Genomic DNA, 26,708 nt, shown 5'->3' with positions numbered 1-26,708 from the left:
TGTAGCAGGCATGATTATTCTAACTTTCCGTGAGAAATTAGCATGCTCTCAACCTTTGCACCCACTCCAACAACCCAAAAAAATTCCTGCAAACATCTTTTGGGGTGCGGGTTATCAGGCGAAGGCTGTAGCTGAAACACCTGCTCTGCATGCAGGTCCCAGCTTCAATCTTCAGGCAGGGCCGGCAGAGAGACTCCTGCCCAAAACCCCAGAGAGCTGCTGCCAGTCAGTGTGGGCAATGCTAAGTTAGACGGGCCATTGGTCTGACTCATTGTACGACAACTTCCTGTGTTTTCCAGGTTTGATTCAAGGTGCTCTCATTCACGTTTTAAAGCAGGCATCCCCAAACTCGGCCCTCCAGATGTTTTGGGACTACAACTCCCATCATCCCTAGCTAACAGGACCAGCGGTCAGGGATGGTGGGAACTGTAGTCCCAAAACATCTGGAGGGCCGAGTTTGGGGGTGCCTGCTTTAAAGGTTTAAAAGGCAAGGGGCCTAAATATTTGAGGGAACGCCTTCTTTCCTATCAACCTTCCTGTGTTTTAAGGTCAAGAGGTAAGACCCTCTTTGTGGTTCCTATGTGGGATGAAGCACATGGCTTGGGGGTTTTTTCAGCAGCAGCTGCTCTCACACGTGGAACTCCCTCTCTACTAAGCTGCGCCTGGCTCCATCTCTTTATATAGTTTGAGGTAGGCAGCTAAGACACAACATTTTTCAGCAGCTGTTTGAAGGAAGAGAGGCCTGACTTAGAGAAATACAGTGGTGCCTCGCAAGACGAAAAGAATCCGTTCTGTGATTCTCTTCGTCTAGCGGTTTTTCCGTCTTGCGAAGCAAGCCCATTGACGGATTAGCGGATTAGCGCTATTAGCGGCTTTTAGCGGCTTATCTGCTGATCGGATCAGCTGATAAGCGGCTTAGCGGCTTAGGAAAAGGGGGGGGGAAAGGAAAAAAAACCAGCAGGAACTCGCAAGACATTGTCGTCTTGCGAAGCAAGCCCATAGGAAATTCGTTTTGCGAAGCACCTCCAAAACGGAAAACTCTTTCGTCTAGCGAGTTTTCCGTCTTGCGAGGCATTCGTCTTGCGGGGCACCACTGTATTAGCGGATGCTGCCATCAGTTAATTCAGCAATTGTTTGAGAGTTGCTGTGAATGATCACATGGGGCAGAAGCGGTTGGGCAGTACTTAAGGCCTGAGTTTTTCAGGGCTTTGTATATCAATACAAGAACTTGCAGAAGGGCAGCCAGTTTAGCAGATGTTTCAGTAGAGGCGGCACCATTAGTTCCCTCAGCGCTCTAGCGCTAAGCTAGCTCTAGCTCGTGAACCAGGCCCAAGGGCAGCCCCACACAGAGCGCACTGCAGTAATCTAGTCCCGAGATTTCATTTAAAATATTTCTTCAGAGCAAAAACCCTCCCAGTGCATGCATAATATCTGAAAGACGGCCTCCTTCGCTACAGACCTTCTCAGGTGTGAGAGGAGCAGAAGGTAACCTCTTGGTGGTTCCTCCACCCTCAGATGCTTGGGGAGGGCAGGAGAAGGCATTGCTGTGGCACCCCTAATCTCCGTCCCCACAGAGATGCTTCTGGTAGCTTCATAGTATAGCTTTTGGTGAATGCTGACAACACATCTCTTTACCTTGGCTTCCAAAACTCAAGGTGCTGGGAAGCCCAGCCAGATGAGCAGGGTATAAATCATAAATTATTATTATTTTAAGAACCATTTTATTTTGGTGATTTTAAGTTGTTTAAAGCTGTTATTAATACTGTGTTTTAACGTTGTAACTCGCCCTGCAACCTTAGGGTGAAGGGTGGGTAATACAGTGGTACCTCAGTTCTCAAAATATCTCCGTTGACAAATGTTTCAGAACCCAAACGCCAAAAACCTGGAAGTAAATGCTTCCGTTTTCGAACGCTCTTCGGAAGTCGAACGGCTTCCGCTGTGTGTTTTTTCAATTTTTTCAACTGCATTTGCAGTCAGCCCTTTGCGCCTCGGTTTTCAAATGTTTCAGAACTCGGACAGTCTTCCGGAACGTATTACGTTATGAGAACCGAGGTACCACTGTAAATAATAATAAACAAAACTTTTTAAAATGAAAGCTAAGAGGCTATTCCCAATTCCCTATTTGTTGGCAAGCGCCTATTTTTAAAAAAATTGACAGATTCCTCAAGAAGTCCATTTTATGTTTATTAAAAAGGAGGCCCCACCCTCCAATGTCTTGCTGTTCCACTTCCCGGCATGCCCCTGCACCCATCCCACATAGGTTGTGTTGCTGCGGAGTGCCAGATTTCTCTCCCCCTCCCCCAGAAAAAAACAAACCCTACTTGTTACAAGATTAAATGATTTATATATTGTTTAAATAACTAGGATTCCCAGCTGTTTCCCCAACAGCATGAAGTACAGGCTTCCAGCTCTAGCAGTGATTGAAACAGTGCCTGCTGAAGATTAGCTATAAATAAAATAGCTTGAACTGTAAACAGAGGGGAGGGAGGGAGGGAGAGAGTTGGTAATTAGCAGTCAGATCCTGCAAGGTGCCAGGGTTAATTAAAAAAAGAAAAAGTGCAAAATTACGGCTTGAAAGCAGCAGGACCACAGGAAGCTGCCAGATTATTTGACCATCAAGTACAGTAGTGTCTACTCAGATCGGCAGTGGCAGCGGCGGCTCTTTTAGGGTTTCAAGCAGAGGAAGGTCTTTCCCAGAAATTAGAAATCCCTACAACTGGACAGGTCGGGGATTGAGCCCAGGTCCTTCTACATCCTCGCCCAAATGTCGATGCACCATTCCCGGACAAGGACCATGTCTGCTGGCGCTAATGGGAGTTGCAGTTCCCATTTCTCTACATGCAAATCACATACTCTCGGTGGAGACTGGAGATTAAGGCGAATGGGCACTAAGCTCAGTCTGTCGCCCTCCACAAGCCCCCATCCTCAATAGCTTTAATTAAAACCAATCAGGTCCCATCATAGGCTCTGCCTCCCGCCCTACCATTGACAAAGGCTATCTATCGGCCAACAACACTGCGTGCTCTACCACCCATCCATTTGTTTTGTTTTTAGATCTCACTTTATTGCTCAAAGCAGCTCTCAAAAGTAGCTTACAACCGATTCCCCACAGTAAAAGTATTGACGTCTGGTAGCAGAAACCAGTGTTAGAAACTCCAGTGATATGAGCTAATTGCTAAATGCCACCTTAAACATAGGTTAGGGTTGCTGCAACGGAATGTCTAAGCAGCTTATTTTTTTGGCAGTGAAATTAATTTTTTTCCTACTCTTTTTCATTTCATTTCTATACCTCATTATATTATAAAAAATACTTTTTCATAATAAATTTATTTGTTTGGTTTTTCAGATTAAAATTTCACAATCACACGTCCAACATAAAAACAAGATCCCAAGGAATCTCTTGGACTTCCTCCTCCACTTTGTGGGTCCTATTGTTAATCATTTCCTCCTGCATCTTTTATAATAATCCAAATATTTTACCTCTCCATTGTGTCCAAAATTCACCATTAAACTACAAGTGATATTCCAATCCTACTAACGATTTTAACTGTTTACAATGGTATTTAAGTTATATTTCCCCCCCGCTTCTTATTAAAATTACTACTTTTCATTTCATTTCTATACTTCTTTTTGTATATATATCTCAAAGTGGTTTACAGCACATTAAAACATCAAATGAAACAATCAAATGAAGCAATCAAGAATAAAATAAATTCAAGCTTCAAGGGAAATATCTCAGACCCTTCTCTAAGTGACATTTGGCTTTCCCTGTACAGTGGTGCCCCGCAAGACGAATGCCTCGCAAGACGAAAAACTCGCTAGACGAAAGGGTTTTGCGTTTTTTGAGTCGTTCCGCAAGACGAATTCCCCTATGGGCTTGCTTCGCAAGACGAAACGTCTTGCAAGTTCTTGCGAGTTTGTTTCCTTTTTCTTAAAACCGCTAAGCCGTTAATAGCCGCTAAGCCGCTAATAGCCGCTAATAGCCGTGCTTCGCAAGATGAAAAAACCGCAAGACGAAGAGACTCGTGGAGCACCACTGTATTTATTTACCTCCTTAATTTATACAGCAGCCCCATAACAGAAGTACTCTAGGAAGCCTATGTGTGGTGTACTTGGATTGTTGGACTAGGGCAGGCATAGGCAAACTCGGCCCTCCAGATGTTTTGAGGTTACAATTCCCATCATCCCTGACCACTGGTCCTGTTAGCTAGGGGTGATGGGTGTTGTAGCCCCAAAACATCTGCAGCTACCTTCTCTTAGCCTACCTCACAGAGTTGTTGTAGGGATTAACTGAGGAGGGGGGGTGAACCATGTAAATCTTGGAGAAAAAGGTGAGATATAAATGCAATCAATAAGCTTACTTGCTTAAGAAAGCTGGAGGGGCCAGCCAGATGGAGATGTCAGGTCGCCAATCTGGCATCCCGAGATCTCCATGTGGTCACAGTTTAACCTGCGACAGTCACAAAATGCACCTGGAGAATTCTAACACTGGCAGGAACATAAATAGTTAAGTTTTGTATATTTTTTTAAAATTTATTGGATTAATACCATTACTAATTGCTGGAAAAGTTAGGACAGTTGGGTGTTTTTTGCCACCAGTCCTGGCTGTTTAAATTCCTTTGCACCCCAATAATGGCAGGCTTCATCTTTTCGAGCTCCAACTGATTAGATAAGTTGGTATAAAATTATATTTGCTATTTCCATATATCTATATATGATATTCCTTTAGCACTACAGCCTCGAACCTGACATTGCTCGAGAATTCTAAGAAACCAAAGAATAATCTGTGCCGTTTTGAAACCAGGGGTTAAAATTGGTGCAGTTTTCCAAAGGTTCAGTTCGCCATCTTGATTTTTTAAAAATGGCAACCCGACTGTACCCAAACGTAGAGGAAAACTTGCTCCTTGACCTCAGGAACCACCATGCAAAATTTGGTTGTGGTATCTTAAGAGGTGTCCAAATGCAAAGGGAATGGACAAAGAATTCTCCAAAATAGCAGATTATTTCACTAGCGGGACTTACGCAGCACTGCCTGGGAATTTGTAGAAACAAACAAACAAACAAAAAGTGATTTTTAAATGGATAGCCTAATTTAGGCCTGTGACACCAAAACCTCAGCGAAGTCACGCCAGAGTCTGCCATCTTGATTCAAAATGGTGCCAGGTGTCCAAAAGCAAAGGAGTTGTTAGCAAAGAGGTCAAAGGCACAGGGACAATCTGGGAAGCTGGTGGTCCCTCACTCCATATCTGTTTTAACCGCATGTAAACCCTTTCCTTCAAGCTGAGTTGCACCCAAACTTCCTCTCTCCCCAGAAAAGGAGACCATTCAGGATGAGGTGAAGCCCCTCCATTTTAAAAAGTATACCCTCCCTGGGCTAAAGGCTGCAGGAGATGTGGACAGAAATTTCAAAGCAACGGTTGCCACAAGCCATTGATGTTGCTCTGATCTGCTCTTTGGCCAAGGTGAGATGGAGAGGGCTGGAACGAAGGATAAAGATGCCTCCCACCACCACCACCAGCCCCAATTCGTATAAGAAGAGGCAATCAGATCGGCAGCTGAATCTGAATTCAATACTGGCAAGGGGGTGGTGTCGCGAGAGCAGTGGGCTAGCTTAAAGAATGTAGCGGGCAGGTCACCTGGCACACACACACAGAGCTCTGCCCTTCATCTCCTTGCTGCCACCCCCCACAAAACTGCTGCCCAAGACACCTGCCCCATTCTGCACAACGGTAGGGCCGGCTTTATGAAAGCTCCAGGTTAAGTGAAACGTTGTGCCCCATCAAATCTTTACGCACACACCTCACCCTGTTACTCCTTCCCTAGCCAACAGTGCCCCAGGCAAGTCCTTACCCCTGGATCAGAGGTGGGAGATCTCAAGCCAGGAGAGGGAACGCAGCCCTCCAGGCTTTGCTATGTCGCCCTCGGAACGCTGCCTTTCTTTTCTTTTCTAACATTTAAAAAATATTTATTAAACAGTCAACATTAACTTACACAGCAATACAATATATACATCACACATCACAAATTTTACTAGATACACCTACTTTACAGAAAAGAGAAAAAGGAAATTTGAAAGATAAAAGATTAGAATAAAATAAACCTCCGATTATTCTCATTGTACTGTTCCTCGTTTTGTTATTTTACGCACAGGGAACGCTGCCTTTCACTGGCCCTGATCCACCCAAAGGGGTTTTGTCTCCCTGGAATGTGTCCTTGAACTCCCATAATGCCTCTCACAAAAGAACAGGCCAGTTTTTACACACACACACCCATCCCAGCATGTGAGAGGCATTATGGGAGTTATATATATGCAGGTTTTGGTGTCTTCGGGTGTCTTCCCGTGTAAGAGTCGGGGTGTCTGTGCGACGTTTCGACGAGGTCTCACTCGTCATCTTCAGGCTGGTGCTTTCGGCTTCTTGTTACTGGAACAGAGCAGAGTCTGGTGTTTGAGTTCCTATAAATACTGTTGAGGGGTGTGGTGTATAGCCTCCAACGTTCTGGGCAGAGAGGGAGTTCCTAGATTAGTGTGCCTTTTCTTCTTTTGTTCCTTAATTACTTGAGGGATATCTTGGGTGATTTCATGAGTGATATTCTGAATACCACTGGGTGGGTCATTAAGTGTAGATTAGTTGCTAAAGCTTTCGTGTCTTGACCTCTTGAGCTTGTGAAGAGTTTTTCTGAGAAGATGGCTGTGCTGCATTTAGTTGTGCTCTGGCTTGGCTTCGTGTATAGGGGCGAGCTGTGGTTTTGTGCCTTGTGCCAGCCAGATCTGTGTAGGGATTGCAGGGGGGTGCAGCATCCGGAGGTGCCACTATAGTTTGGCTACTGGATGGAGTCTGTAATATGTCTGTGGAGAGGGTCTGGGTTTGGGTCTGGTGTGGTTGATTGGTGACGGCGTTCTGTGTGCCTCTGGTTCTGGTGTCGGTTTTTGTGGGGAGGGCTAATTTCCAGATGTCTGGCAGGCGGGACGTGTCGTCACGCTTGTTCATGTTGTGAGGGTGTTTCTCTATCTCGATGGCTTCCATGATTATTCTCTTGTGGTGATGTTCCATGTTAAAGAGCAATTTGGAATCTGCAAAATTAATTTCGTGTCCTGTTTCTTTCATGTGTTGGAAAAGAGAGGAAGTTTTTTCTTCTTTTTTGACGGCATTCTTGTGTTCTGCGATACGTGCATTTATTCGTCTGTTTGTTTGTCCAATGTACGTGGCTGGGCAGACTTTGCAGGGTATTTCATAGACCCCTTGGTTTTCCAGCTGGATTTTGTCTTTTGGGTTTCTGAGGATATTGGCTATTTTTTGGTTGGTGCAGAAGGCTGTTTTGATATTGTGTTTATGGAGGATTTTGCTGATTTTGTCTGTACTGCCCTTGATATAAGGAAGGAGGGCCATGCCATTGTTTTCTTCTGTGTCTTGGTTTTTGGGGGGTGTTTCTTTTTGGATTAGCTTCGTAACCCTGTTTTTCTGGTATCCATTGGCGATTAACACATTTGAGAGATTCTGTAACTCAGTTGTCAAGTGGTCTTTGTCAGCCAGGCGTTTGGTTCTGGAGATGAGAGTCTTGGCTACGGAGTTTATTTGTGCAGGGTGGTGGTGTGATTGTGCATGTAAGTAGCGGTTGGTGTGTGTTTTTTTCCGGTAGATAGTGTGTCCTAGGGAGCCATCAGGTTTTTTGTAGATTAGGACGTCAAGAAAGGGGAGTTGGTTGTTGTCTTCTATTTCCATAGTGAATTGTATTTTGGGGTGTAGGCTGTTGAGATGTGTGAGGAAGCTATCTAGTTTTTCTTTCCCGTGTGGCCAAATTACAAAGGTGTCGTCAACATATCTGAGCCAAAGTTTGGGTTTGTGTTCTGACTTGTCTAAAGCATTGGTTTCAAAGTGTTCCATGTACAAATTTGCGATGACCGGTGAGAGGGGTGATCCCATAGGTGCTCCTTCTATCTGTTTGTATCTTTGTCCATTGTGGATGAAGTACGTGTTGGTTAGGCAGTGGTTGGTCAGGTCCAGGATGTATTTGGGGGGGTTGTATTTGTTTTGAATGGCTGTCAAGGCTTCATTAATGGGCACTTGAGTGAAGAGAGATACAACATCGAAGCTCACAAGTAGGTCATCGGGATGTAGGTATTGTTTCTTTATTGTTTCTATGAACTGGAAGGAGTTAGTAACGTGTGAAGCGATGGATTCTGCATAGGGCTGAAGTTGCTTAGCGAGAAATTTAGCGAGATTTTGTAGAGGTGAGCCTATGGAGCTGACTATTGTTCTGAGTGGTGTTCCTTCTTTGTGTATCTTGGGGAGACCGTAGAGTTTGGGGCATCTGGAAGATTTTTCTCTGGGGATGATTCTTAGCTGGATTTCTTCACTGATAGGAGAGGCTTTTATTTTGGATTTGGTGGTTTTTTCCAGATAGGTGGTGGGATCTGTTTTTATAGGTTGGTAGGTAGGGTCTTGGAGTAGATTTGATAGTTTTGCTTGGTAGTCCGATGTGTTCATCACAACAGTGGCGTTGCCTTTGTCTGCTGGGAGAATGATTATGTTGTTGTCTTTCCTCAGGTTGGTGAGTGCTTTCTGTTCTTCTTTGTGTAAATTGCTTCTGGGTGGTTTGCTGGAGCAGAGGATGTTGGTGACTTCAAGTCTGATTTTATTGGCTTCATCTGGGTCGATTTTGGTCAGGCTAGCTTCGACTCCGCATATGATGTTTTCCGTGGGGATGCGTCTCGGGGCAACTGCAAAGTTGAAACCTTTGGAGAGTACTTTGGTTTCAGTTGGGGTGAAACCAAACACACACAGACACCCCGACTCTTACACGGGAAGACACCCGAAGACACCAAAACCTGCATTCCTGTACCCGTGAAAATCTACGAAAGCAAATATATATATATATATACACACACACACACACACACACACATATATATATATATATTATATATATTATTCAGGATTTTCTTGTTTTACAGAAGTGTAAAACTGGCCTGTTCTGTAAAAGGTGCTGTTTACCTTTGCTGCTCCAACTACTTTTGCCTCTGGCCAGGACACCACTGGCGTGTGGCCCTCAGAAGGTTGCCCAGAAAGAAATGTGGCCCTTGGGCTGAGGAAGTTTCCCTACCCTTGTCTTGGATACATGAAGCATTCACCACCATTGCTCCCAGCCAAACAGGGCCTTAAAAAACGCCTAGCAATGAGGAAGAAGAGTTTCCCTGATGGTTGAATTTCTAGAGCTAAAACTTCTCAGCCCACCACTGACTGTCACTCCTATTTCCCTCAGCCTTAAAAACGTGTGGTGTTATTCCTGACTTGAGAGAAAGGGGGCTAGGGGTGAGTGGATAAGAGAAAATCAACAACACAGTCCTCTGGAAATTCAGCAAGATCTTTCTTTTAAAAAAAAAAATGAACACAGAAAAGATCAATGCGCCACATGGAATTGATGTGGGAGACCCAACAGAGAATCATGGACCTTTTTCTGTATAAAGAATAGAAGGGTCCCGGGGAAACATACCAGGGAGTAGAATTTTTAATTAATGCGTCTCTTTAATGTGCAAATCAAGCTCAGATTGCTAGTTCTGTCTTGCAATTGTTATGGAAAGTTGGGGGGTGCGGGAAAGGAAAAAAAAACCTTCCTAACATTAATTGAACATGCAAAAACCCCTAAACACAAGCATCCCGAGAGGAGTTGAAAGAGCAGTGGCAAGAGAAAACAAATTTATGGGAGTGGGGGGAGGAGAGAGAGAGAGAGGGGTCACTGGAGATATGGTAACTCACAGTAGGTGACTAAAAGCAAGCTGTAAACCTGGTCATGAATTGGCAATATTTTCAAGGCAGCTACAAAGGCAGTCAGTGTGGCATAGTGGTTAAAGCATTGGCCTAGAACCTGGGAGGTAAAAGGTAAAGGGACCCCTGTCCAGTCGTGGCCGACTCTGGGGTTGCGGCGCTCATCTCGTTTTATTGGCCGAGGGAGCCAGCATACAGCTTCCAGGTCATGTGGCCAGCGTGACTAAGCCGCTTCTGGCGAACCAGAGCAGCGCACGGAAACGCCATTTACCTTCCCGCCAGAGTGGTACCTATTTATCTACTTGCACTTTGACGTGCTTTCAAACTGCTAAGTTGGCAGGAGCAGGGGCCGAGCAACGGGAGCTCACCCCGTCATGGGGATTTCAACCGCTGACCTTCTGATCAGCAAGTCCTAGGCTCTGTGGTTTAACCCACAGCACCACCTGTGTCCCAACAGAACCTGGGAGACCAGGGTTCAAATTCTCACTCTGTCAGGAATTGTGAGAAGAGACCCCCGAGGATCATCTAGAACAGCGGTTCTCAAACTGTGGGCCCCAGATGTTGTTGGACTACAACTTACATCATCGCTGAGCTCTGGCCTTGCTAGCTAGGGATGACGGGAGTTGTAGTTCAACAACATCTGGGGACCCACAGGTTGAGAAAGGCTGATCTAGAACATGGGTAGGCAAACTAAGGCCCAGGGGCCGGATCTGGCCCAATTGCCCTGCAGCAGTCCAGGAATCAGCGTGTTTTTACATGAGTAGAATGTGTCCATTTATTTAAAATGCATCTCTGGGTTATTTGTGGGGCATAGGAATTCATTCCATTTCCCCCCTCAAAATATAGTCCGCCCCCCCCACAGGGTCTGAGGGACAGAGGACCGGCCCCCTGCTCAATAAGTTTGCTGACCTCTGATCTAGTCCAACCCCCAGCAATGAGGGAATCCAGCCCACAGTCATCCCTTGGTGGGCTTGGACCACTAATCTTCTGGTTATCAGCTGGACGCACCGACCCATTGCACCACAGAATGTGCGTCTTTTGAGGAAAGGCGGGATATAAAATGTAATAATACATAACAGTATATACATAGTTCTTAATCCCTCCCTGCAAGCCCCCCATTCATTAAGTCAACCCAGCAAATTTCAGAGCTGAGTAAGATCTGAACTTACTGGTACTGGTGGTGATGAAGATGATGATGATGATAATAATAATAATAATAATAATAATAATAATAATAATAATAATAATAATTTTATTACTTATACCCCACTCACCTGGCTGTGTTGCGGGGATAAAATGTTAAGGGGAGAACCATCTACAGCACCTTGAGCTAATTTGAGGAAACGGTCTTATATAAATGTAATAAATAGACAGCAAGCACTGTATTGTATTTTTATGTTGTGAACCACCCTGTATCTTCGGAAAATACATAAATACATACATTTAAATGCCTGCTGAAAATCTTTTAACAACAACTTTTTAATGCCTTTTGAGAACCTTTCTTTTCCGCCAGGCCTAGACAGGCAACTAAGAATACAACCTTCCACAATGGTAAGTTGATGTATGTTTTTAAGGCTTTTATTGTAGAGTTTTATATTTTACTGTGGTAAGCCACTTTGGTATTTTTTAATGACACAGTGGTATGTAAATATTTTAATAACTAAACAAATATTTATTTATTATTTTTAAATACCCCCCCAACCAAACCATGCTTTCCCAGAATTGGGACTCAAGGCTACTTACAAAAAAACCACACACAAAAAAATACACACCGATCAAGCACAGAAAGCTAAAAAAAACATATAAAAGACAATAGTTTTTAAAAACTAATTAAATTATAATGGAATTAAAAGGATGTGAAAACCAAATCTGTTAAAATTACAGAGAGAAAAACACAGATAGTAAAAACAGGAGAGTGCTATTAAAAGCTCTTTCCTTAAAAGTGGTCTGTTCCCAAAAGGCCTGCCAGAACAAAACAGTCTTCACAAACAAAAGTGTAAAACTGAAACACCCGACACCTTTTCACTGCTGATATAAAGGAAAGCAGCAGCATTTTAGGAGGTGGTTAAGTGGTCTAATGATAGCAGCAAATAATATTATGTACTGAATATTACATTACAGCAGCAGCCTCATACCCAGCATTGCTCAGGAATTCTAAGAAACAAAAAATAATAAAAATCAGTGCATTTTTGAAAGGTCCCGTTCACCCATCTTGATTCAAAAATGGTATCCCAAAATAGATGAAAACAGGCTCCTTGAGCTCAGAATCCATCACACGAAATTTGGTGCCCAAATGTATAGCAAATAGACAAACAAGTAACTTTCCAAAACATATATTGTGCTCTCTCTCTATATATATAATGCTGGGGTTTTCCACACTGTTGCTATTTTCAGCTGGGAATCAGTCACGTAAAGGCAAAGTCAGGCCACACAATTTAAAGTTTATTTTAAAGACGGGCATTTTTGCGATAAGGGAAGTGATGCGGGGGGAATATGCCTTGGAAAGTGCAGGATGATGACACTTGCTTTGGAGCAACATCATCTAACCTCCCCACAAACAAATCAGAATGAACACTCGTTACCTAGCCAGTGTCCTTTAATCTTCTGGCAAACGAATCAGAATGAAGGCATGGTAAACAGGTTCGTCTGGAAGCGTAGACCCATTGAAATAAATAGACTTGACTAACAGAGGTCCATTCTTTTCAATGGGTCTACTCCTGGGCAGGATTTAGTTGTGCTATATATATTCTATATACGTGTTCTAATGCGTATTGCATATTCAATTTTTTGTAAAGCTGGGATGTGTGTTATGTGGGTATCCCCTCCCCGCTCCCAAAGGTCTTTAAAAAACAAAAACAAACAAACACTGCCCCTTTAAAAGAAAACAACAAAAAGAGAATCACCCCATATAAATTATGGCCATAAACTTTTTTTCCCCCTGCAGTGCAGCCTAATTAATTCCTGCTCTATACACAAAGGGAAAATGCTGGGTGACAAATGGGTGCAGAGCTTGAAAGCTGCCACGTCGGCAAAACATTTTCTACTTCAATTTATAAGCAATTTTGCAGTAAATCATCCGCCAGAATCCAAGATCCACAGGCAGCAAGGGAGAGCCAGACCATGCTGGGGTGGCTTAGCCAAGATACAAAAGATGTAACGTAAACGGTGTTTGTGTGTGTAGGAAAACAGGTGCCCCCGTGCCACAGTTCTCAGAAATACTTTTTTTATCTCCATTTAAAACTCCACAAAGCAATAGCCTCCCATGATGCAACTTGCACGGGACTTGTCGTGCCCGCAATCCACTGCTCAAGAGGGAAAAGCCATAGCTGAGGACAAAGAGCATATGCCTTGCATGCAAATGGTCCCAGGTAAAATTCCCGGCCCCTCCAGGTAGGACTGGAAAAGACTCCCCTGGAAAGCTGCTGCCAGACAGTGCAGACAATCCTGAGCTAGATGGAACAATGGTCTGACTTCAGGAATATGTCTATATTCTTAAGAGCCAAAAGGGGTACCCCCCCCAAAAAAAAATATACCGTATTTTTCTGTGTATAAGACGCCCCCGTGTATAAGACATCCCCTATTTTGGGGGACTCCAAATTAAGAAGACACCCCTCAGCACTACCTGTGTATAATACGAGCCCCAATTTTAAACCTAATCTTTTGGTAAAAAAACCCCTAGTCTTATACACGGAAAAACATGGTATATAGCAAACCTAGGGTGCTGCCTTATACTGTACTCTCTACACTGACTGGCAGGCTTAAGGCATGAGTATCTCCCAGCCCTACCTGGTGATGTGGGGAATTGAACCTGTGCAAAGCAGATGCTCTACCACTGAGCTACGGCCTTCCCCAACAACCTCACTCACTAGTGACAACTTTTAAGTGCTAACGGACCACCGGCAAGTAAAATGACCCAGACAGAACCCATATGTCTTGCAAGTCTTGTGTGTGCGCAGAACTGGTGACCAAACAGTGCCCCTCCTCCAAAGTATTCATAAGCACGAGCCTCTGTTACCCAGAAGCCTTCATCAAATTTTGAGGCATTGTTGAATTCAATGAAACCTGCTTCAGAGGATCAGGGAGCAAGTGTCCACATTTCCTTAAGTATCTTGAAAATGCCCCAGCGCTGAGATTTTTCATGATATGCATTATTTACTTTAAAATTTATCTCTTTCATAGAAAGAAAACATTATCCTGCTGTGTCAGCAAAGACAAGACACCTCAAGGCAGCTAAAAATTAGATGTTAAAAAAATCAGTTCAACTGATGAGAAGATAGAATAAGGATAGAATCCCATCCAAACTTGGAAGCAAACGCTATTGAACAAAGTGGAAGTTACTTCTGATTAAACTAGGATTGTACTGTATGACCTACATTTGCAGGACTAGAACAATCTTGCATGCCAAAAGCTTCCGAATTTCTAGAATCTGAAATATCATGCATAAGCCAATAACAATTTTTTTAAAAAAAGCTGTTTTAGTTCTAGATATTTGACACTTTTCTAGCTCAAGATGCAAATAACAGGAGCCGTGCAAAATAACATGTATGGTTTTCTTTTAACTCGCCGGGGGAGCTTTTTTCTTTCTTTCTTTTTTAAGGGTTTTTAATATATATAAAATCCCACCTCTTTACAGAATTTATATATTAAACTCCATGTTCATTGCAGTGTTTTGCTTATGGGAAATATCAAAATGTCAACCATTGTTTCTGTTAAAGGTCTTTAATGATATCGTGGTTTCTGGACTTGTAATGAAAACACGACGCTGGCTGCAGTTTGTAATGCATCTCATTAAATACGTTAATGGCACACGTTTTACTAAAAGGTCAGGTTTAGTATTGGTGGGAGTTTGCCTTTTAAGGCAAAAAGGGGAAAAGCAGCAACTTGGTTTAAAGCTATAGCTAACTGTGTGAACTATAAAGCACTTCACTTGATGTGGATCTGCGAAAACATCAAGGAACCACTTAAAATTTCATCGCTGATGAATTAGCATCCTGTGAGCTGTCACTTTAAAACCACATCTGCACCCTACACTCTGATACCACTTTAACAGTCATGGCTTCTGCCAAAGAATCCTGGGAACTATAGTTTGCCAAAGGTGCCAATCGTTGCTAGGAGAACCCCAATTCCCAGGCAGAGCTGCAATTGCCAGGGTTCACCAGGAAAAAAGGGGATTACTTTTACACTAATGTGTGGGGACTGCAGCAATTCCTGCCTAGGTTGAGAAAAGAAACCACATACCGTATTGGCCCGAATATAAGCCACACCCGAAGATAAGCCACACCTTTAAAATTCAAGGAGGGAAAAGAAAAAAAGACAATACCCGAATATAAGCCACTTCCTTAAAATTCCACAGGCACTCACACCCATTCCATTTTACCGTATGTCTGTTTCAGCAGCAATATCGTAAAAGCAATTTTTTGTAACTTTTCGTGGTCGGAATTTGGAAAAAAAGTGAGGCTTATATTTAGGCCAATACAGTACTTTGCACCAACCACAGCTGAGAATCCAAACCACACCTTGGGCTTCCAAACATACATTTTGATCCCCGCCAAAGTATAGAAAATACAAGCCCAAAACCAGTCTTGTCTGGGGAAAGGAGAGAGATTCTTACTGTTCTTGAGTGCAGCGGCAAACTCCTGTCCTCCTCTTTTCTTAAACTCCAGGAAGGTATCTGGCTGGGGAAGTTGGTTGGCTGTCAGGAGAACCTTCTGCAGTTTAATTCGCCCTTCCAATAGCTGATCCCACAGAGCTTTAGTAAAGTGGGGAGCAGGGTAGAGAAGAGAAAGACAAAACACCGTCATTAAATAGGAACATAGGAAGCTGCCTTATACTGAATCAGACCACTGGTCCACTTATTATTATTATTATTAAATTAAATGTAGCTCAGTATTGTTCTGAACTGTCAGCACTGATAATCTTGTTTTGTTATTTCATAAACTGGCTTGAGTTTTCTTTGGGTGGTTTTGTGTTTTTTTAACAATAAAGCACTATATAAAACAAATACAGGACGCGGGTGGCGCTGTGGGTTAAACCACAGAGCCTAGGGCTTGCCGATCAGAAGGTCGTCGCTTCGAATCCCGACAGGGTGAGCTCCCGTTGCTCGGTCCCTGCTCCTGCCAACCTAGCAGTTCGAAAGCATGTCAAAGTGCAAGTAGATAAATAGGCACCACTCCGGCGGGAAGGTAAACAGCGTTTCCGTGCGCTGCTCCGGTTCGCCAGTAGCAGCTTAGTCACACTGGCCACATGACCTGGAAGCTGTATGCCAGCTCCCTCGGCCAATAAAGCGAGATGAGCGCCGCAACCCCAGAGTCGGTCACGACTGGACCTAATGCTCAGAGGTCCCTTTACCTTTACAACAAATACAAACACGGAGACAAGGGTCTCTCCCATCCCTACACAGAGATGCCTGGGATTGAACCAAGGCCCTTCTGCATGCAAAGCAAATGCTCTACCGCTCAGATGTGGTCACTCAGGGGTGTTTTGTTTTGGCAGCTATGGCCGTTCATGGCTGACGTATCAAAGCCCCAAGTATTCCCTCGCCTCCCTCACAACTGCCTGCCAGAGGGATGGCAAACAGTACCTTGTTAGCTTCCTAAACATTGAAAGCAATACGCTCAAGGTTTGGTTAAAATGCAAAAAAGCCTGCTCTCTCTCCTTATCTCTAAGGCACCTTCCAGGTAAAGCCCTGCAATGGCAGCACACTGAGGTGAGCATGGGGCGCATACACCACCAAAGGATCCCGCTGGCAAGAGCGCCCAAGATCTGCCCCTCCTCTTCGCCATGACAAGCCGATTGCTTGTTCAGCCCCCTCTCACTTTGGCCCAGACAACAGTGCCAGAGAAGAGGAGAAGCAGATAATAACATACAGTGGTACCTCGGGTTACATACACTTCAGGTTACATACGCTTCAGGTTACAGACTCCGCTAACCCAGAAAAAGTACCTCGGGTTAAGAACTTTGCTTCAGGATAAGAACAGAAATCATGCTCCGGCGATGCGGCGGCAGTTGGAGGCCCCATTAACTAAAGTGGTGCTTCAGGTTAAGAACAGTTTCAGGTTAAGAACGGACCTCCAGAACGAATTAAGTTCTTAAACCGAGGTACCACTGTACTTCCTTTAACAAACAAAAGAGTTTGTATTTTATACCAAGTCTCAGCCTGAATACCTCTCAACTGAAGGTGTGCTCCAAGCAAGGATGCATTGAACAATGATCTGACTTTTTCTGCTGAGTATATGTAAACTCTATCTGCTAACATTTCCCACGTTCATCGGGGGCCACATGGGAGAAGAGGCTGCCCACTGACCTATTTGATTCTTCACGGCTTTTCCTTTAGCAACTTCTTCGGCCACTCGGTCTTTAGAGAACGGCAACAGCCCCCCGAGATGTTTACTCTCCCTCGCATCCGCCACCATCTCCTCCTCCTCCTCGCTCCCCGCGGCGCTTTCCTCCGATGTCGCTCCACCTTCGCTGCCTTCTTCCATGCTGTCCTCCTCAACTCCGCTGCCTTCGACACTGTCTTCTTCCTCATCTTCCTCCAACATTTCCATCGAACTGCCCATTTCATCCATCCCCTCTGCAAGTTTCGCAAAATCGTCCACAGCCTGGAAAACGAAAGCTTCTTCCTTCAGTTCCCCCAGCTGTTTCCTTTTTTCTTCCTCCTCCTGGCTGCTGGCAACACTGCAGGTAGCATCCTCCTCATCCTGGTCCTCGTCCTCCTCATCCGTTTCCTCTTCCGCGTTTGAAGTCTGCTCATCTATCAATTACGAAACAAAAAGACTATTGTTAACACTTCTCCGTCACGAACTGCACCCAATCCATTAAGGTCAAAGCTGGTGCTTAACTGTGTACATCTGGGGCTGGGAATGATTTTGGCTCCAGGGGCCAGATCTCTATCAAGATCAGTCTTGTGGGGCAAATCTGACAGGTGGGCAGGGCCATGCACCTGTCAATCACCTGGTGTCAGGTGCAAGGTGCTACTAAAATGAAGGGTTTATTTACATTTGTTTTAGCAGGGAGGGTGTGCTTACAACATATAGAGTGCAACAGGCTGAATGGTAATGTTTGTAACAAATTTCTTTACTGGTTACTTCCTTACATACGAATCAAGTCCAGGATGTACACCATATACAATCCTTAAGCAAGGTATATAACCTATTTAATTAAATCCGATGCAGATATATTTCTTCCATCCTTAATACATACTTGTTTGAGTTCGTATATTACACAGTCCTCAAATGTGATTAAGGAAAGGTCCCTGGAACGTCACAGACATTCTTGCTTAAGGATTGTATATGGTGTACATCCTGGACTTGATTAGTCTGTTAGGAAGTAACCAGTAAAGAAATTTGTTACTAACATTACTATTCAGCCTGTTGAGCTCTATATGTTGCAATTATTGCATCTGCGTAACAAGGTATTGTATTTGTTTTGTGCATGGAATACTGCACGACTCCCCCCCCCCCAAGAATCCTGGGAACTGTAGTTTACCCCCTCAGAGCTACAATTCCCAGCACCCTTCACAAACACACCAAACAATTGAAGCTCATTACTTCCCCCAAAATACTCCTGGGAACTGCAGTTTACCCCCTCCCACGGCTACAATTCCCAAGACCCTTAAACCACGATTTGCAGGATTCTTTGGAGGAGGGAATAAGTCATGTTCTTTAAAAAATAAAAAGTGTGTACGCAACCTAAGTTGATCTGGTATTCCTTGGCTCTAAGGGTAACGTTAAAATAGTTATAGCAATCCCATAGCTTCCTTAAAGGCAGAGGTCACCAATGTGGTGCACATATGCTGGTAGAGACCTTTACTGGTGCCCACAGGGCCCCCTCCCACCGCTGAAATTAAGCTTGAAAGAAGTGTTCTGTTATAGCTAATGGAATCTGTTGCAGGATGTGTGCCTGTCACCCCAAACAGTTTCTCCCCTTTGCAAATGCACCCACAGACCCCTGCCAAAAACAAAAAACAAAAAAAGGCTAGTGGCCCCTGTTTAAAGATCAACTCCCATTTTACAATATGTGCATTTTCAAGATTTTGGCTCAGGCATGGGGGTGTGGTGGGGGGATGACAAGCAAGTTCATGGAGCTTTCCCCCTGCCCCTCCCCCCACCTTGGCAGATTGACGCCTCAAACTTGCACTTTCCTGCAGCAGCTGAACCGATTATCAGACCCATTGATTAGCTGACAGCCTTTCCCATTAAATAATGAGATAATGGGTGAGCATTACAAGGTGATCAAGCACCCTTACGTACATCTTTATTAAGGGGGGGGGGCGGAGTGAGGCATAGTATACAGGGATACAGTCTCTGAGAAATCTATCGATGTTTTTTTTTTTAAAAAAAGAGTTGCCAATTTCCCTCTCACTGATCCAGCACCAACCTGACAACCTGGGACCTCCATGCAACATGAAAATATTACAGTGACGTCTCAGGACAGAAAGAGCGGCCTGAAAAACTGCTTAAGCATGCTAGAATGCCACCATTCTAATTCTGCATGCTTTTTCCAATGCAGGTGAACTGTCTGATTCAGGATGCTCAGAACCAAGACACCCCACAATACTTAGCATTCAAAGGTATTACTACTACTACTTCTAATAATAATAATAATAATAATAATAATAATAATAATAATCGGTTATATTTGTACACAGTCCTTCATCTGAAAAATCTTAGGGCTGTTCACAGAACAAAAATACAAAATAAAACCACAAAGTGCATAATAAAAATGAGGGAACAGACCCACAAAATAACCCCCTTTCCCCCATGATCAATAATGAACTTTAAAAAATGTTTAAGAAATCCTTTTTTCAAAAGCCCAGAAGCATTGCTGTTGGGGATAACAACAACAGAAATCACCAAAAAAAGAGAGAAATTTGTGCCTATATGCGACAACAGCCGCCAGTGTGCTACTAGAGCAAAAATGGAAAACAGTTAAGGTACCAAGAAAACAAGAATGGTATATCAAACTGTTAGAATATGCGGAGCTAACAGGGATGACCACTAGAATAAAAAAACCTTTTTACATTGCTTTTCTTCATATTATGTTGGTACAGAATTATATCAGAAATGCAAATAAATATTTTAAAATATAAAACCTTCCCCAAAAAGCATTTAAAAGGGGTACTGGAGTCTAAAGATGTAAAATGGAGTCGCCAGCCAAACCACCCTGGGGAGAGCATTCCACAAACAGGGAGTCACTGAAGAAAAGGCCCACTCATCTTGCAACCCCCTGAACCTCTCGCAGCAGAGCCCACGAAGAAGGGCCTCAGGTGAAGATTTCAGGGTCCGAGGTAGGTGCCTGGGGCTGATGGGAGTTGTGGTCCAAAATGTCTAGAAGACACCACGTTGGAAAAAGCTGTCCTAAACATTAAGAGAGCTTGACAAGAAATGGGGAAACACCCCCCCACACACACAAAAAAAGGGAACGGTGCAGGATCTCACCTGACAGTTGATCGTCTCCCCACATTTCTTCCTCCAAGGCTTTGCGGGATATGGCCTTCCCACGGTATCTCTTATCAGCATCCAAAAGGTGGGAGGAGACCCCCTTTCGTATGTGCCCAAGTGCAAGGACATCATCTTCATCTCCTTCGTCAAACTTGTCAACCACCCTGGCTGCGGTGGCTGCAAAAGGGGGAGAGAAGGTGAAAGAGATTAATGGGGGGGGGGGGTTAGAAGGGGGGAAACTCCACCCCTCCAGTGGTCCAAGAAGTTTGCCAAAATCACTGGCTGAATGGGGAACACGCAGCTTTTCAGATGTGGCCAGAACACTACTTGCAATAGCTCCTCAGCCAACGCAACCCAACGATCAGGGATGATGGGAGTTGCAGCCCAACAACATCTAGAGAGTCAGAGACGGCTTCTGCGCAGAAAGATACACCACCAAATATTCACAGTGATAGTTAAATTGATATTCCCGTGCAGCAAGGCACGATACCCTGGAATTCTAAATACCAGGAACAAGCAACAAAGAGCTCACTGCAACACGTTTGGGAGTTCCACTGTTTAAACCACAATGCTGGATTAATATGACTTCACTCAGATGCTGCCAAAATGATTCCTGCCATGCACAGCAGCAGAAACTCTGGTTGGTTTTCACCATCAGCTACCAACATATCCCTAAAGCATGTTAAGATAGGAGAGGGAACAGCATTGCAGGCCCTGCCCTGTGGAACTCCCTGCCACTAGAGGCATAGAAGAAACCATCCTTGCCTTTTCTCCAGACGTCTTCTGAAAACCATACTGTTTAGGCAGGCCTTCACAATATGAATTTTCTCTTTTGAACCAACCAGTTATATTTAGGGATTGATTGTATTATTTTTGTATACAAAAACCTTGATAGTAGTTTATGAAAGCATAGATTGCAAATATTCAAATAAATTTGCCCCCAGGAGTGGAGGGAAGGCACATTCCTAGTCTCTTATTTTACTAAGAGCAGTATCATTACGCTCTTGGGGGCTGATGCAAACACACGTTTTACGAAGTAGGGCTGTCACCCCATTAAATAAATGTTAATTAATTGCATGGGTCCTTTATCAACTATTTTAGTCAATCAAAACCTTTCAAGCCTGGCAGTGTAGTGTAATGAATCAACCAACTACAACAAAGCAGTCCTAACTAAGGAGAGATCTTCTTGAGATCAAGTTCTGAATTTCTTTGCCAATTATCACAGCAGGTCCATGATGTTAACTGAGATACTATCTCAGCAATAAACACCTTTACATTATGCACCAGTCAGTGGTATTGAATGAACCAGCTGCAAACCTCTTGGTTCTATATGGCAACATTTTTTAATTGTTTGTTTTTATTTTATTAAATTTCCACACTGCCCTTCATCCAAGGATCACAGGGCAGTTTACAATATAAAAACACAACATTAAAGATCCCAGGTGAATAGTATATAGAAGTAGGGTGTGTTGAGTTTTTCAACTTTCAAATTCCAAAAATGAGGGGTGCTAAAAAGTTGTAACATGATTTGAGAATAATAATAATAAACTTTTTTTGTATTCCGCCCTTCCCTGCCAGAGCTGGGCTCAGAGCACCTAACATCATATAAAAACACAATATACATAAAAACAAACAAACAATTGATTAAAATGCATCCCAAAATTATTTCAAATAAATTAAAATTAGACTGGACAAATGGCCATCCTCAAGTTAAAACTGAAAGCAGTTAATGTTATTTTGGTTAAATTAATATAATGTAGTTTTCCTTGGTAAGTAAAATGCGTGTAAATTTTTAATGGTTGCCAAGTACCTGCAGTTATATCATATACTATTAGCAGTACTAGTATTATTTAGCATTATCTGACATTTTCAGAATGTAAAATGAAATTCTTTGGTTTTCTGAAAGCAGTTTATGTGCTTCTTCATCAAACAGACTTACCAAGCTAAATGTTGTCCAATAACAAAAGTAATAGATTTGAATTCCTCACACCTGGAAACACGTTTTCAAGATGCCTCATAAAAGACACGTGCAAAAACTTTCACCCTCTAAATCAATACGCTCTAGTACAGGAGGCTACCTTAAACTTCTTGCAAGGAGTTCTGGGAGCTGTAGTTTGTTAAGAGAGTTGTTAAGAGAGATCACCTGCTCCCCTCCAAGATCTACAATTCCCAGAGCGGCTTAAACAATCCACCTCTTTTCTCAAAGCTATGGGAACTGTAGTTCTGGGAGGGGAAGAGGGGTCTCACCTAACAACTCGCCAAACAACATCTCTCTCACATACACACAGGACAATTCCCCTAGTCTGCTAAAAAAAAACCACAACCACTACATAACGTGCACACGTGGCCAAGGAAACTTTTACTAGCTCTCTGAAACCCAAGTACACGCATGCATGCACACACGCACACATATGCGTGTCCAGAGATACTTGCACACACGTGTCCAGGGGCCTTTCCACTCGCTTGGTGAAACCCACTCAGCGACACACACACACACACACACACACGTGTCCAGGGGCCTTTCCACTCGCTTGGTGAAACCCACTCAGCGACACGCACACACACGTGTCCAGGGGGCCTTTCCACTCGCTTGGTGAAACCCACTCAGCGACACGCACGCACACGTGTCCAGGGGGCCTTTCCACTCGCTTGGTGAAACCCACTCAGCGACACGCACACACACGTGTCCAGGGGCCTTTCCACTCGCTTGGTGAAACCCACTCAGCGACACGCACACACACGTGCCCAGGAGTATTTCCACCCGCCTGGTGAAGCCCACCCAGCGACGCGCGCACACACAAACACACACGTGTCGAGGGGTTCTCCCACCACCGTTTCCAACCCACGCGTCCACACACAAGCACCGGCCCCTGCTTCTCGGAGAGAGACGGAGCCCGAAGCCGCCCCGGCATTGCGGCTGCTTCCCCCCACCCACCCGCTCACCGTCCTCGGGGTCGTCCTCGGGGTCGTGCAAGGCGCGGGGCAGCGGGTTGAGCAGCCGCTCCAGCTCCTCCGCTAAGGGCGCCGCCATCTTGATCCTCTCCTCGCCCGCCCGGAAAAAGGAGGCGGAGCCAGCAAAGGGCCGCCCAAAGGCCCGGGGAAGGGGAGGGCCTCTCGCTTTGCACATTTTTGCACGCGCGGACACAGCTATGCATATACATTAAATGCACGTGCACCCTCCGCTCAAATTCCCAGGGCGGTTTTCATCATGGCTAGAGAGTACCACTGCAGCTGCCAACCTTCTTTTTATTTCATTTTTTTGCTGCGTGGTTTTGCATTTAGGTTGCCAGACCTTGCGATGAATCTTTTAGGGGGGTTTACAATCAAGCGGTGTATAAATTTTGTTGTTTAATTTCGGTGAATGTTTCTTAACGAGACGCTTTTATCAACGTACTGATCAGATGTCAAAGAAATAAACAACTATCTGACTTTTAGAAGACATCCGAAGGCAGCCCTGTTTAGGGAAGCTTTTGATATTTGAGAGTATTTTAATGTTTTGTTGGAAGCCGCTCAGAGTGGCTGGGGAAACCCAGCCAGATGGGCGGGGTATAAATAATAAATTAATATTACATTTTTATTATTTTGGTATGTTTTTTAGTTAATTGTGTAATTTTCATGTTCTGGGTTTCCTTCAGCATGATTTCCTACGCCAAGGGAGCATGCACATTAAAAGTGAGAGTGATGATAATGGCGGTGGCCACATTTACAACAAATATATTTAAAGCACTATGTCGGGTTGCCATATTTCAAAAAGTGAAAACACCGGAAGTTGTTGAGGGTTTTTTTAATTATCATTATTATTGGAAAACACTGAAAACACACCAAAAAAAATGCCTTTTGTTGTTGTTGTTGTTTTGTTTACTTGCCGAAGATCCAGGACAAACCATGGCCTTCTCTAAATTCCCTCCAGACATCACTTCCGCCTTTGAAATCCTGGTAATATCCAGGAAAATCTGGATGTACAGCAGCGCTGGCATTAGGGCACCACTTTGACAGGCATGACTTCCCCCAAATAAATCTGGGAGCCATAGTTCTGGGTGCTGAGAGATATTAGGAGGCACACACCTTCCATTTCCTCTGGCAGAGCTACATTTCTCCAAGTTCCTTGGAAAGAGCAATGGATTGTTAAACCACTCTGGATCTTGTAGTTTTAGGAGGGCAACATGGTGACACTTGTGGCACCTTGAAGGCTTAACACATTTATTACGACAACTCCTTGCTTTTGTGAGAACGCAGGCCAATATGTCTACCCTGTTTGTGTGAACTTTTACGGCTGAGGGGATGGATTTCAGTTAAGCTGCCTCGATTGCCATGCTGCACTCTAATAATGTGTTACGTTTCAAATATCCAAAGCACTTCATGTAACTGAAATCCTTACAATGATAAGCGAATGTCATTTGCGTACATTTCGCAGAAGGGGAAACTGAGGCCAAGGAAAAGAGTGTATGGCCTGAGCCCAGCTACTGAGTTTTTGTTTCATAGCTTGGTCTCTTAGCAGCTGCATCAAACCAGTAGTGTAAAAGCCCTACAACAAACACACATATTATTGGGGGGGGGAACTATCAAGAGTCCCCTGTTGGCAGCCTTAAAAGAGTTAACAAATAGGTAGCCCCAAATCCCATGCAGGTCTGCTGATAAGAGAGCTTCCAGCTGAAGCTGCTTTGCCTTTTAAATGATTGGATAGGAGGGACTTGGGGAGGGAAGACCTTCTTTGCCTGGAGAGCCACAGTCAGTCTGACATTCCCTGCCCAATGGTGGGTGGGTTGAGAGGGAATGGGTGGGACAGGCAATGGAAGTGATACCTATGCACAGATGGCAACATTCCCAGCATGCAAATTCCTGAAGTTTCTCCAGTCTCCATGACCACAAGAAAACGCAATTTAATTGGGCTGGGTTTTTGTTCAGGGTTTTTTGTTAGGGCGGGACTGCTGCTGTTATTTATATTTTTTAAAAATTGTATCTTTATTTTGGATCCTATTAAGATTTATGTGGAAGTTGTTCCATCAGGTTGTGTACTTTTTGATGTTTTATTCATTGCTTGACTATTTTTGTTATGCATATAATTATCTTTTTTTTTTTTTTTACATGTTGTAAGTGTGATAGGAATTTTGAGGTCTTAGATATATGGTAATGTTCATAACCACACGTACATAGATCAGCACAGGAAGACTGACCTGAAGTCATTTTGATTCCTAAACTGAGCAAATGTTTTCTCTGCAAGGTCAAACTGGAAAAGCCTCCCCATTGTCTCTTTCCTCACAAATCCTGTCTTAAGGACACATTTAAGATCTGAATAGGGTGTGAGCCTGTGACCTGGCCCAGGAACTAAGTATTTATCACTACAAAAGACTGGCCAGGCTCCCCAGGAAATCCAATCAAGTAACCTGCCAGACAGGAGATAAACAAAGACAAGAGAAAAACAACATTCAAATGTTCTGTTTTAGACCACCTTTTTTGTGATGTAGGTGTGATGTATCTGAGGGGTGGTCTTAGGTTACACCCCTTCTGTGATGTATGTATGATGTTTCTGGGGGTGGTCCTGATCTACAGGATGGGAATTTCAAAAGTCTTTATAAGGCCTTGCATGCCATTTTTCTGGGTCCTCCTCCTTTCCTGCGAGTGAGGGGAGCACCCTGTTGCAACAGATCAATAAAGATCAAGCTTACTAGCTGCTTTGCTTCTCAATATTCTCTGGTTGGCCTCTGTTATTCTCTCCTACAATAGGGAACCTATGTAAGGACTCTATATGGGCTCTTGGATACCCCATAAGGGAAAAGGGCAATTTTTGTTTACAACATAAGCAGTCTTGAGCATGGTCCCAATTACGGAAAGGCAGCATACAAATAAAATTATGTATAATGTGTGTATATAATTAGCAATCCACTTCAACAGTTTTATCTGATGAATGGGACTGTAGTGTGTGAAAGCTTATGCCATCATAAGTTTGTTGGTTCTTAAGGTTACAAATGGCTCTGTTGTCTTTGCTAACACTAATACCCCTCTGCAGAAGTCAACTGTGGCAGTATATTTTAGGGTGGCTGCAGTCCTGAATCTACTGACTTGAGAGTAAATTTATTTGAATTAAGTGGGATTAATGTCTGGTTAGGCATGTCTCACATTTAATTATTAGGTGATTAAAAGACAAACAGAAAGTTAATATTGAGTGCATATGTATTTTGCAGGTTCAGAAAATGGCACTATGTGTGGAAAAGATATGCTTGTGTTTTATTTCATAAAATTTATACACTGCTTGATTGTAAATATCCTCAAAGCAGTTGTGCTGTTTCCAACCTATAAATCTAATATGGTAAATTACTTTTAAGCTGTGGCTAAGTGAAATTTCCCACATGTTATATCGGCCGTGGTGAACCACTGCCCCCTGGTCTAATTAGCCCTCCCAGGCCTCCCCCTTTGATGTGCAAGGTTGTTCAACCAAGCCATGTTACACCTGTGCTACACCTGATGTCAGGTGCAGGACAGGTCAAGAGGCACCAGGCTTTGC

General features: G+C 43.7%; 1 protein-coding gene across 1 annotated transcript in view; it reads right to left on the bottom strand.

The window, feature by feature from the left end:
* The window catches only part of AATF (apoptosis antagonizing transcription factor), a 69,331-nt gene extending 46,052 nt beyond the window's left edge, over positions 1–23,279 (bottom strand). Inside the window, exons 1-4 of the mRNA XM_082200854.1 lie at positions 23,150–23,279; positions 20,204–20,383; positions 17,068–17,517; positions 15,376–15,513 (exon numbers count right to left, since the gene is read on the bottom strand). Coding sequence (XP_082056980.1) covers positions 15,376–15,513; positions 17,068–17,517; positions 20,204–20,383; positions 23,150–23,237 — 856 coding nt within the window. The 5' untranslated portion in view covers positions 23,238–23,279. The remainder of the gene's footprint in view (positions 1–15,375; positions 15,514–17,067; positions 17,518–20,203; positions 20,384–23,149) is intronic.
* Between the last annotated feature and the right edge of the window lie 3,429 nt (positions 23,280–26,708).

Source organism: Podarcis vaucheri (genome assembly GCF_965113315.1).
Source record: "Podarcis vaucheri genome assembly, chromosome: 15".
Lineage (NCBI taxonomy): Eukaryota > Metazoa > Chordata > Lepidosauria > Squamata > Lacertidae > Podarcis > Podarcis vaucheri.
The sequence above is the reverse complement of the archived record's forward strand: the minus strand, read 5'-3'. Positions and strand labels throughout refer to the sequence as shown.